Below are 12,076 nucleotides of genomic sequence, written 5' to 3' on the forward strand. Positions count from 1 at the left end.
ACACTTTTCCCCTTCTCCAATTTTTCAGATCCCCTCTCCCATGTAATTTTAAAAGTTCAGTTTTTGATTATTTTAACATATAATTGACCGTTTTCTTTCATTTTTTTTTCATTCCACGGGTGGGGGCCTATGGCAGGCTGCCTATGAGCTCCCAAATTTGGCCCGGATCATCCGGGATTTGTGGGATAAGCTCCATAAACTGACAAAGTCATCCAAATATGTCGCTTTTATCGCCCAAAGATATATCATGCAAATACATTAAAATAGTAAAAGGTACAATTGTGCTCGGCATTAACCGGAATTTGATTTATATAGCCCCCAAAAAATAATTAAAAATCATTTTCGTGGGGAAAAGTGTTAAAACGCCTGATTAAAGCATTTGCGGGACCCCAGCGAGCTCCAGACTATGTGCATTGTGTCGGGGACCCTGGAGAATGATAAAACACATCATTTAAATACAAAAAACACCATTAAAAGTCACTTTTAGGGGCAAAAAACAGCCTCTGTCCACTTCGTTAACAAAGTGATGGGGAAAAGGACAAAATCGTGATTAAAGCATTTTGCGGGACCCCAGCGAGCTCCAGACTATGTGCATTGCGTCGGGGACCCTGGAGAAAGATAAAACACATCATTTAAATACAAAAAACACCATTAAAAGTCACTTTTAGGGGCAAAAAACAGCCTCTGTCCACTTCGTTAACAAACTGATGGGGAAATGGACCAAATCGTGATTAAAGCATTTTGCGGGACCCCAGCGAGCTCCAGACTAGTTTCATTGTGTCGGGGACCCTGGAGAAATATAAAACCCATCATTTAAATGCCAAAAACACCATTAAAAGTCACTTTTAGGGGCAAAAAACAGCCTCTGTCCACTTCGTTAACAAACTGATGGGGAAATGGACAAAATCGTGATTAAAGCATTTGCGGGACCCCAGCGAGCTCCAGACTAGTTGCATTGTCTTGGGGACCCTCCACAATGATAAGACCCATCATTTAAATGCCAAAAACACCATTAAAAGTCACTTTTAGGGGCAAAAAACAGCCTCTGTCCACTTCGTTAACAAAGTGATGGGGAAAAGTACAAAATCGTGATTAAAGCATTTTGCGGGACCCCAGCGAGCTCCAGACTAGTTTCATTGTGTCGGGGACCCTGGATAATGATAAAACACATCATTTAAATGCCAAAAACACCATTAAAAGTCACTTTTAGGGGCAAAAAACAGCCTCTGTCCACTTCGTTAACAAAGTGATGGGGAAAAGGACAAAATCGTGATTAAAGCATTTTGCGGGACCCCAGCTCGCTCCAGACTAGTTTCATTGTGTCGGGGACCCTGGATAATGATAAGACCCATCATTTAAATGCCAAAAACACCATTAAAAGTCACTTTTAGGGGCAAAAAACAGCCTCTGTCCACTTCGTTAACAAAGTGATGGGGAAAAGGACAAAATCGTGATTAAAGCATTTTGCGGGACCCCAGCGAGCTCCAGACTAGTTTCATTGTGTCGGGGACCCTGGATAATGATAAGACCCATCATTTAAATGCCAAAAACACCATTAAAAGTCACTTTTAGGGGCAAAAAACAGCCTCTGTCCACTTCGTTAACAAAGTGATGGGGAAAAGGACAAAATCGTGATTAAAGCATTTTGCGGGACCCCAGCGTGCTCCAGACTAGTTTCATTGTGTCGGGGACCCTGGAGAATGATAAAACACATCATTTAAATACAAAAAACACCATTAAAAGTCACTTTTAGGGGCAAAAAACAGCCTCTGTCCACTTCGTTAACAAACTGATAGGCAAATGGACAGAAGGGGGAACACGGCCCAGCCGCTGCTCCGCTGCTCCAGACTATGTGCATTGTGTCGGGGAGCCAGGTCAAACCCCTCCATGCACACCGCCAGAACCAGAACCTCACGACCCTGGTGACCTTAAAGGTGTTTGTCTTTGTTTGTTTTTGTACTCCACATAGACAGGCAGGTGTTCAGCACCGCGGGCCCGCTGCTGCTGCTGCTGCTGCTGGAAGGTGGAACACTTTGAGTCTTTTTATTTTCTCTTTTCTCCCTGCTCCTGCACACACCTTTTGTTCCCCTCCTCTGCCTTACACATCCTCCCACGCTCGAGCACTCCTCACTCGGACTAAACCCCTCCATGCACACCGCCAGAACCAGAACCTCACGACCCTGGTGACCTTAAAGGTGTTTGTCTTTGTTTGTTTTTGTATTCCACATAGACAGGCTGGGGTTCAGCACCACGCACAGAGCCTACCCGCTACCTCCAGGGCGCATCACCACATTTTACAAGCCAGGAAAGGTGCATGGATCCTGGGTAAACATTGATTAAGTGTTTTTAAATGTGTGGAACAGTGTTTTGTCACTTTCAAAACTCTCCTGTCATTGACCGGAGAATTTGGGTCGATTTTGTATTCAATCTGGCCATTAATATTCCAGTGAGACGAAGTACGTACATTGACCGGAGTGATCCCATGTTAATGTTGTCCAAATACCGGAACATTCCCTAACCACCAGCTCCGGTTCCTGTCCGGCCGACACCGGGTCCTGCCCGGCCTCCGGAGCTGTCCCGTCAGCGCCTTCCTGCCCGGCCTCCGGAGCTGTCTGGTCTTCGCCCTCGAGCCCGGCCACCTGAGAGCCGCGGTCTTCGCCCTCGAGTCCGGCCCCCTGAGTGCCGCAGTCTTCGTCCTCGGGCTCGGCCCCCTGACTCTTCCTGCCGCTGCCTTCGCCCTCATGCTCGACCCCCTGAGTTTGCCCGTTGTGGTCTTCGCCCCTCCATGGACTCTGCCTTGCCCCCGGGCCATCCGCCCGAGACCCCCACCATGGACTCTGCCTTGCCCCCGTGCCGTCCGCCCGAGACCCCCTCCTTGGTCTCTGCCTTGCCCCCGGGCCGTCCGCCCGAGACCCCCTCCTTGGTCTCTGCCTTCCCCCCGGGCCGTCCGCCCTCCACCCGTCCTCCAGACCCCCTCCACCCACCCTTTCTTGGCCCTAGTTATGTGTCCCTTCTCCGGTCCCCCTCCACCCACCCTGCTGGACTGTTTTTTTTGGGACGTCTGGGATCCGTCCCTTGAGGGGGGGGTTCTGTCACACTCCTAGGTTTATTTCACGGTTTTAGTGTTGTCTGTCTGGTTATGGGTTTTGTAAGTCTGTTCATTCTGTGTTTTGTCTTCCTCCTTGTGTTTTGTCTGGTCCTCCTCCCTGTCGTTAGTTTCCCTGGTCTGTCTGATTTTCTCATTGTGTTCACCTGTTGCCCTTGTGTTTCTCCCTCCCCTGCCCAGCTGTGTCTTGTCCTGTAATTACCCTTCTGTGTATTTAGTCTAGTCTTCCCCTGTGTTCCATGTCGGTTCATTGTTTCCCCTCCATGTTATTCCACGGTCTGTGTTCCTTGTGCTGCTCGATTGTTTTTGGATACTGCCTTTTTTGCCACAGCTTTTGTTATTTAATAAAGCTCATTTTTCGTTAATACTGCTTTTGTGTCCTACCTTTTCCACGCACCCTAACAAAAAGTTGACCATTAAACAAAAATATACTATAAAATAATAAATAATTATTAACAAACAAAATACAAGAACCTTGTAGCCTTGGTTTATCCAGTGGGTTACACCTACAAGGTGAAATACCCCCTTTATAAGCAATCTGAGGCTTCTGTTTTAAGGAATGAGCTGCCAACAAGATAAATGAAATCCTATAGAGAGCTGTGAGGTAGGCTGTTGTTTTTCTTAAAGCATATTCAAGTAACAAGCATAATTTACCTACATTTGATTTATTTTGATAACTTATAACTTAACTTGCATCCCGTCTAGTGAGTGGCCCAGCCCTTTGTATATTATTCTGTATGTGGCACCCCTGTTCTACACTGTATTACTGAAGTTCAGTTCTGGGGCGCTGGAGAAATCGCCCCACGGAGGCCGGTGTCTGTAGCAGGTTAGCCAATTGCTGATTAAAGATATGAATATATGCAGTGGGATTTTTATATGTACAAAAGTGGTGGGGCACAAAACACTTAGATGTCTATATATAAGCTTCTGCAGTGACGTGCAGTGAGGTTCATCGCTGGTGAGGCACTGGCACTGACTCTTCAGGTTAACAAATTGACCTAAATCAAATTATATTATTTTCAAAAGCTTTTTTTGTCTGGTCCTTCGATTAATTTTAAACAGAAGGTTCAACAAAAGGATACCCAAAAAATGTAATTTTATCATTTCAATATTGAATTGTTCTCTAGTAAGATCCCATTTTCAATAAAATTGCGGTCTTACCTTGACTTGAAGATGAAGTCCATTTGCCTATCCTTCTGGAAAAAAAAAAAATCTATTACTTTTTTGTAAAAGTCCTCCTTATCTTCTTGTAGTTTCAAAAGTATATCATAAATCTAATCGATAGATTTATGATTCGAAAATTATAAAAGTAGGGTAGACATGTGGATATTATCCGGCTGAACAAAACGTGCAATTATCTAACAGGTACGTTTCCCACAGATCTTATTTTTAGCTATTTTCTAAAATCCTATGGAGAAATCTCATTGCTTTTTCGTGGAGTGAACACATGCGCAGCTTACAGTACTTCCTGGTATTAGGACGCGTCTCTCGTCTCCTCTTCACACACCACACTTTTCGCGGCACACATACTTACAGCCAATCAGCTCTGAATTATTTGAGATGACGTATGGGGATGGCAACTCAGTGCCCCTATGGTCATTATTTTTTTGCCACACACATTAAATAGGACAATACTCTGAGCATGTGCAGTGTAGTTTTTACACTCACATTCACTTAGACAGTGAGAGGGAGGGACACTAATTAGAAGAACACAGACTAAAACAGCAATGTACAGACGAATCAGATGATTGAACATGATCTTAAAATATATTTTACATTTATTTTTATTTTTTGCATTTTTTTGTAATCATTATTTTGTAATACTTTCTGCTGACACTAGGTGGGGCTGTGCCCCACGTGCCCCTAATGACCAGTCGCCACTGAACATATGTCATAAAATGTAGCCAATCAGCGTCCTCAAAACTAAAACGAGTAAGTAAGCAACTGCTACGCAGCTGGACGACGGCCACAGGATTGCGGTGAGGAAACACAATGAGGAGGTGAATAAACAGGCATATTTTATCCAAAATAATTACGTTTTTTGGGGCTTTTGAGTTGACTTTGCGTGGGCATGACGAGACAGACTCTTCAGTCAACCCTGGAATTTTCAGGGGTTGGTGGATTTTGTTTCCTCCTTGGCCTGCACACTGTGCTGGAGGAGCACCTGAAGACCGCCACCGTTTTTAAAGGCACATCAAAGACGTACACTACATTGATTTTAAGAATAAGAATAATTGTTGTATTACTGTAGATTATACAATTTTTCTGTAATATATATATCATATTTCCATACATATATATATATTATATACATATATGCATGCAAGTATTGCTAATGCCATTTTTTAAAAGTTTTTGTACATAGTCCTCAAATGCTTAAATTGTTTATGGAGGCATTACAATTTAAGACTGGTAAATTAACACTGAAAACTGCTTTTTTTTTGCATTAAGTCATACTGGGATGTTTGCTCAAATTGATTGCATGTAGCACAGCCCTACCTAGGAAACCTTCCACCAGCCGCCACTGTGGTTAATGCTATAAAAGCACAAGATTCTGAGTTGTTCTGAGCTAAACTGTTACACACAGATTCAATTCACATCTTATTAACACTGGGATCATCTTATGCATTCATGGGTTTCCATCACATGTAGCAATTTGGGTTAGGCTGAATAGCTAATTTGCAGGTTCAGAACAAGATATCATCTAGAACTCAGGCAATTTATACAGTATACTGTAGACCGCCCACCGGCTTTTACATAAACGTCACTAGCCTTTCCCATTTCTACTGTATTTAAAGAGAGCGCATGGGAAACATTGAATGGGAGCAACAGGGCTGTTTATTATGTTAGTTGGAGGTGGGTTGGTGGTGTTGAGGGCTTCATTGATGGTCTGGTGTGTAGATTACACCAGCCAGGGGTGCTGTTTCAGTGAATCCAGGCTGAGTCGGCCTTCTGGACTTTTGTCCAGACAGCCCTGGAGGAAATCACGGCACTCTGTATACAGAAAAACAGGAATCATACTTTGATGCAAGACTATTAGTGTTTATCCAAGGTGGAACATTAATGTGTTCATCACATGAATGCATAAACAGCCTATGATAATACTATACATATTGCAATATAGGAGCTTTTTTGGGATTGGCGACTTAATGGCATTTTGGCCCTTAATTCAGCATCAACACTGGTAGTGCTTTTGACTTACCGTAAGAAAGACCCTTCCTAAGGTCTGGGATGACATTGATTATTTCATCGCTAGTGTTGAAGGGGAGACAGGAATGGAGAATGACAAAGAGCACCACACCGATCTGCCAAACAGTTGTTGGTTCTGCCCTGTAGCTGCCACGCATGAACCACTCAGGGGTGGCGTATATATAGGTACCTACAATACACACAGCCACGCAGAGACAACATTAATGGTAAGGGACACAGCAAAGGTGCTTTGTTGTTTCAGAAAACAAGACCATAAGAAAGAGTACCTACCATTTTCACTATAGTAAGTTCCTTGTGAAACAAATGTCCCGCAGCCAAAGTCTATGAGCCTCACACGAGGGACATCAGAGCCGGTCTCCATTAGAATGTTGTCCAGCTTGATGTCCCGGTGGAAAACACCTTTTGAGTGAACCTCGATGACTGCATCCACCAGCTGTCTTATTATAGTCTGAGGGAAATCAAAAGTCAAAGTCAACTTTATTGTCAATCTTTCAGTTTGTGTGTACAGACAGAGAGATCGAAATGCCGAAATAGACAAACACATGGAGACTGTGTGACATGGTGGGCTTGGACACATACGGAAAGAAAGAAACACAGCATCAGCTACTTACTTTACTTTCATGCTCCTTCGGGGACGACTGCCTGGAGTTCAGGTAGTCTATCATATCCATGCAGGGGACTGGTCTCTCCAGGACCAGAATGAGTTCTAAGTCCAGGTTATACCAGTCCAGCAGGGTGATAGCTGCACTGGACTCTCCTGCTGCTGGCCGGAGTTTAAGCAGCAGCACTACCTCCATCGGCACCATTAATATTTTCCCTTCCAGTTCCTTTTGATTTAAAAGGGGAGAGAAAGAAAATCTTGTAACTTTCATGTCATGTACACATACACAAATCTGCAGTTACAACAGTTAGTTACAATCGGAAGGTGTATAATGTGAAGAGATATGCAATAAGAAATGTTACTCGATGAATTAAATTATGAACATACTGGTTTGTATTAAAACAAATAACTTACCACTGCTGTGTGCTTAACGCCATGCTGGGAGATATGTTTTATGGCCACCTACGGGACAGAAACAGACATGGTCAGCTTATACTGCATACAGAATTAATCTGAATTATCAATTCTGTTACTGTGTGTGAGAGATTTTACAGGCAGATTGTCCTCTTTACTGTAGCCAGCATATACTGAGCCGTAGCCTCCTGTACCAAGCAGATCTTCTTCTTGGTACTTTGCATGGAAGTCAGCTGCAGAAACAAAACACAAACACTTCGATGATGTTCAGGATGTGATTAAACTAATCCCTAAAACAAACCTGCATTGATTGAAATGTAATCATATTTACAATAAGCTTCCCAAAGGCTGATCCTGAGGAATAGTTGAGCCAGCACACAATTAGTTTATCTTAGCTTAGCATAAAGAGTGGAAACAACTCATTTGATTTTGTCCAAATGTAACAGTTGTAAATATGCAGTGGGGTTTATTTGTAAATCATTTTGTATAATCACACAAATTCTGTGTCTTATATTAAGTAATTCTGTGTTCTTTATTTTATTGAATGTTCAATACCTGACAAGGTTGAAGATCAGTGGACTGTGCGGAACCTCTGAAGTGTGGTCGCTGTGCCTATATATTGAAGACTTATCAATTCTCTAATTTCCCCTCCTCGACTCCTCTTCTCGACTCCCCTCCTCGACTCCTATCCTTCTGGGGAGGGGAACCGAGGAGAGAGGAGGGGAAGCAGCAGGTGAAAAATTAGAAATCCTCTCCTCTGAGCGGTCATTTTAAAGAGACGTCCATTAATGATGACAGCAGGTACAGCCCTCTGTCTGATGGACGGATGCGTTCATGACGACTTATATATTTGCTTTTAAGAAATACTAGTATGTATATATAATATAATACTATTATACTAATACTATTACTATTCAGAAACACTATATATTATACTACAGTAGTACTATTTAAAATAATATAGTCTTAATACAGAAACACCAAAGAAAACACTATGGTAATACTTTTACAAACACTATATAATAATATGCATTCACTATGACAATATCATGCTATTACTAGAGGAGTGGTCTATAGTGTGTTCAAAAAGCAACTACAGAAACACTATATATTATACTATAGTTATACTATTTAAAATAATATAGGAATACTACAAAGATCTAGAGACATAGTATTACTATTGAAATATTATAGAGCTACTATAGCTAGTAAAAGGGCACTAAAGACTATAGTAATACGATAGCTGGTGAAAAATACTATAGAACACTACAAACTTACTATAGGATACTATACAACTCTTATAGTATACTATTGTAATACTATAGTTCATTATTTTCGTAAGGGGGGGGGGGATATATCCAGTCTCTGATTGTGTTATGTTATTATGAGAGTGCTCTCATACTTGTTTGATTCTGAAATTGTATATATTTATATAAATATATGTGTGTGTCTGCATCTGTAGCCTGTTATTGTCTCATTATACCGCACTGTGAATGAATTAAAAGTAAATATATAAGTCGTCATGAACACATCTGTCCATCAGACAGAGGGCTGCTTTGCCTCCTGTCATTATTAATGGACGTCTCTTTAAAATGACCGCTCAGAGGAGAGGAGTTCTCATTTCTCTAACCGCCTGCTGCTTCCCCTCCTCTCTCCTCGGTTCCCCTCCTCAGTCCTCCGCTCGCATCTCCTGTGGGCGGGACTAAGTATCGAGGAGGGGAGTCGAGGAGGGGAGTCGAGGAGGGGACATTTAAGAATTGAGAAGCCTCTTTTGAAACATCACTGTTGCCGGAAATACATCCGCAGAGGAGCCGTGGAGGACCCATCAGTGTATCCTCAATTATAGCTCCAGTCCAGAGAGCCAACTCGATGCTCGATGCTCGGTCTTCGATGTGCATTTAGAGAAATAAGATGTCCTTCAACATGGCGCGCTGAAATCCATTTCCGGGTCACTGCCGGAGGACCGAGGAGACAAGGAGTCGAGGAGGGGAAATTAGAGAATTGAGAAGCCTTCATTGTGTCCCTCACGTTTCCTCTTCCCTTTTTGTAAATGTTCCACGTGAGAGGAGTCACTGAGGGAAACCTAATGTCAAACTGATCATTATATCTGTTGTCAGGTTGTCAGTAATAAAACGGAGATCGTCAAAACTGTATGCTGGCTCGGGTCATCCATAAACAACGCAAACCACAACGCAGAGACCGCTAAACGACACCGGTTACACAACACAACAAAATCCACCAACCATTTCTCCCTACAGATATATACAAGAGTAAAGTAATCTGAATGTACTGATGGAAAGCAGACTTCTTTGATATTGAGCCTTTAATTTACAGCCTTCCCTTAAAAACATTTTCTTTACTGTGTTATCTTACCAATGCTATCGCGGCAGGCAGCGCTGACTGAGGAGGACGTATTGTCACTGGAGGAGTTCTTGCTGAGGGTCTTTCTGCTCCTCTTTGTGGATCTCTGTGACTCCTCAGAATTCCTCTTTCCCCTCTTCCTGACTTCAGCATCAGAGGTGATGCTGATGCTGGCTGGTGTGGATGCACCAGCAACCTCAATGGAGGAGGACGAGCCTCTGAAGGTCTGAGCCTGTTCCTCAGACTGAGGGGTCGGCAGCCTCTTTTTAGTGGACCTCCTCTTGTGCTTTTTCCTTTTCTTTTTGCCTACACTCACAGCTCCACTTTGTCCCGAGAGACTCTGGGTTTCTCCTGAAAAAAGCCAAGAAACATGAGCATTTTTGCGGTGTGGAGAGTTTATAATGAAAGGTGTGAACTGGTATCCAACTTAAATCAAACAAATGCATCTTCAAACCTACTTCTGTTTTCAATCATTGATATGCTTCATCAAGACATTAAGTTCAGCAGAAGTCTGATTTTTGATAACTTTGCTCTCTTATCACTTCAATTAGAAAGATAACTTCATTTTCTGACTCAATTTGACATATGGCCACTGGGTTGAAGCAGAATAGGCTCTTACTGAGATTTAACTGTATTTCTTCTTTTAGTTTCATCATAGTTTTTAAAAATATACTCAAATGTTTGTATAATTCTTATTTGATCTAACCTGTGCTGTGAGGTGTGCCAGAGTACTCTTGGGCACATGTTGCAACGGGGGCCCTTGATGAAGGCCCACTGGATCTGTGCCTGCGGCCCCTGGAGGGACTTGGACTTGCTCTGCTGCTCTCCTTGGTTCTTTTAAGACCCTCCTCAGAGTCTCTGTTTGAGGCCTTGGTGGGGTCAGTGTTGCGTATTACTGGCACCAAAAGAGATCATTTTGATTACTGCATGTTCTGTGTGTAATCTACTTTATTATCTGCTGTTTGAGTGACTTCAGGAAAGGTAGCTTAGTTTGGATTAGTCTACCAGCTAAATCATGTGGAGAGTGCGGTTTTAACCAGGATTTTGTCCTCACTACTCACCCTGTTGTCTCCTGGAAGACGGGCACTGAACAGTGGTTATTGTGGGCCATGTTTTTGAATCCATGACTGAGCAGTTATCTTTCACCAATGAAATGACCATCTGAATCTGAATCTGACCAGTTGCACTCTTAGCCCGGAATGATCAGAACTCACTCCTGTGAACTGACAATCCGCTTCTGGGTTCCACTCATTCCATTCCATTCAATGTGCTTTATTATCAAAAAGTTAAGAACTGATCAGATTCAAAAGGAAAGGAAATGTTAAATATGTTCATAAAATCAAATGAATTGCAGATATAGAATGAACACTCACTCTTTCTTCTATATTTTACTTGGTAAGAAGCATCTTTAAGTTTTGTCTTCAATTGTTTAACCTATCTCTACATAACTATTTCTGATCATCTATATGACTGTTAACTAATAATAATACTATTGTGTTTTATAAAATTATCACTATAAATTGATGATAATGATAATTGTTACTTATTGCTTCTGTTGTTATCGCTATTTATTTTTAATTGTTCTATCTTATTTTACTTTATCCCCTAAATCAGGGGAATCCACACTTTTTTCACTGAGGGCCACATACAGAAAAACATACGAAGGGCTGGGCCTCTCGCTGGAGGTGAGGTATTTTGCCTCATATGTTAAGTTATAAGTTAGCAAAATCAATCAAATGTGGGTAAATAATGCTTGATACTTGAATATGCTTTAAGAAAAAAGGGTTTCATTTATTTCCAAAAAGTGAAGCCTTAGATTGCTTATAATAAGGGTATTTCAGTCAGAAAACTCACATGTTTCTTAATATGTTTATTAGAAGCAGCAAATAATTTGAGTTTGGCGTCTAGGCTCGGGCCTCATCACTCCACAGATTTACAAAGAACATTGAGTGATGATTAGATAACCATCCCCCTAGCCTACAGGTGGAACCTGGGGTGGAGCTGGGGTGGTGGTGGGGTAGGCGAGTAGCAGCAACATGAAACACAGCAGCAGGAACATGAACGTAGCAATAGCAAGTGAACACAGCAGTGGCAGCAGCAGCATAGTGAGGAGGCAGAGGCAGGAAGACCTGGCAGCTTAAATAGAGCGGCATGTTTAGGAGAATGTGTTTGGTTGGTTGTAAGAGGGACAAGGTGCGTCACGTGTTAATGCATCATTGGTGCCTGAGTTGACTGCCTGAACTAGCGCGCAGGCTTCGCCCCATATATGAACGTTATATTTCAAGCGTGTTATGCAAATAAGTTATTGGGCTTTTTTTATCAACTAAGATTTGTCAGAGAATGTTTTCACCTTTAATTGACTGAATTTGTTCGAAAACTGGGTT

The 12,076-nt window shown here is 42.2% G+C and overlaps 1 protein-coding gene across 1 annotated transcript; it reads right to left on the reverse strand.

Moving 5' to 3' along the window:
• Positions 1 to 5,965: 5,965 nt before the first annotated feature.
• On the reverse strand, positions 5,966 to 10,817 carry LOC307019379 (serine/threonine-protein kinase pim-2-like; the record flags this gene model as incomplete). The annotated part of the gene is made up of 9 exons (XM_079650229.1): positions 5,966 to 6,100; positions 6,309 to 6,485; positions 6,587 to 6,764; positions 6,928 to 7,143; positions 7,332 to 7,379; positions 7,470 to 7,564; positions 9,705 to 10,043; positions 10,399 to 10,587; positions 10,754 to 10,817. The coding sequence occupies 9 exons, from the start codon at positions 10,815 to 10,817 to the stop codon at positions 6,009 to 6,011; spliced, it is 1,398 nt and encodes a 465-aa protein (XP_079506355.1). The 3' UTR covers positions 5,966 to 6,008.
• Between the last annotated feature and the right edge of the window lie 1,259 nt (positions 10,818 to 12,076).

Source organism: Notothenia rossii (assembly GCF_949606895.1).
Source record: "Notothenia rossii genome assembly, chromosome: 1".
In the NCBI taxonomy this organism is placed as follows: domain Eukaryota; kingdom Metazoa; phylum Chordata; class Actinopteri; order Perciformes; family Nototheniidae; genus Notothenia; species Notothenia rossii.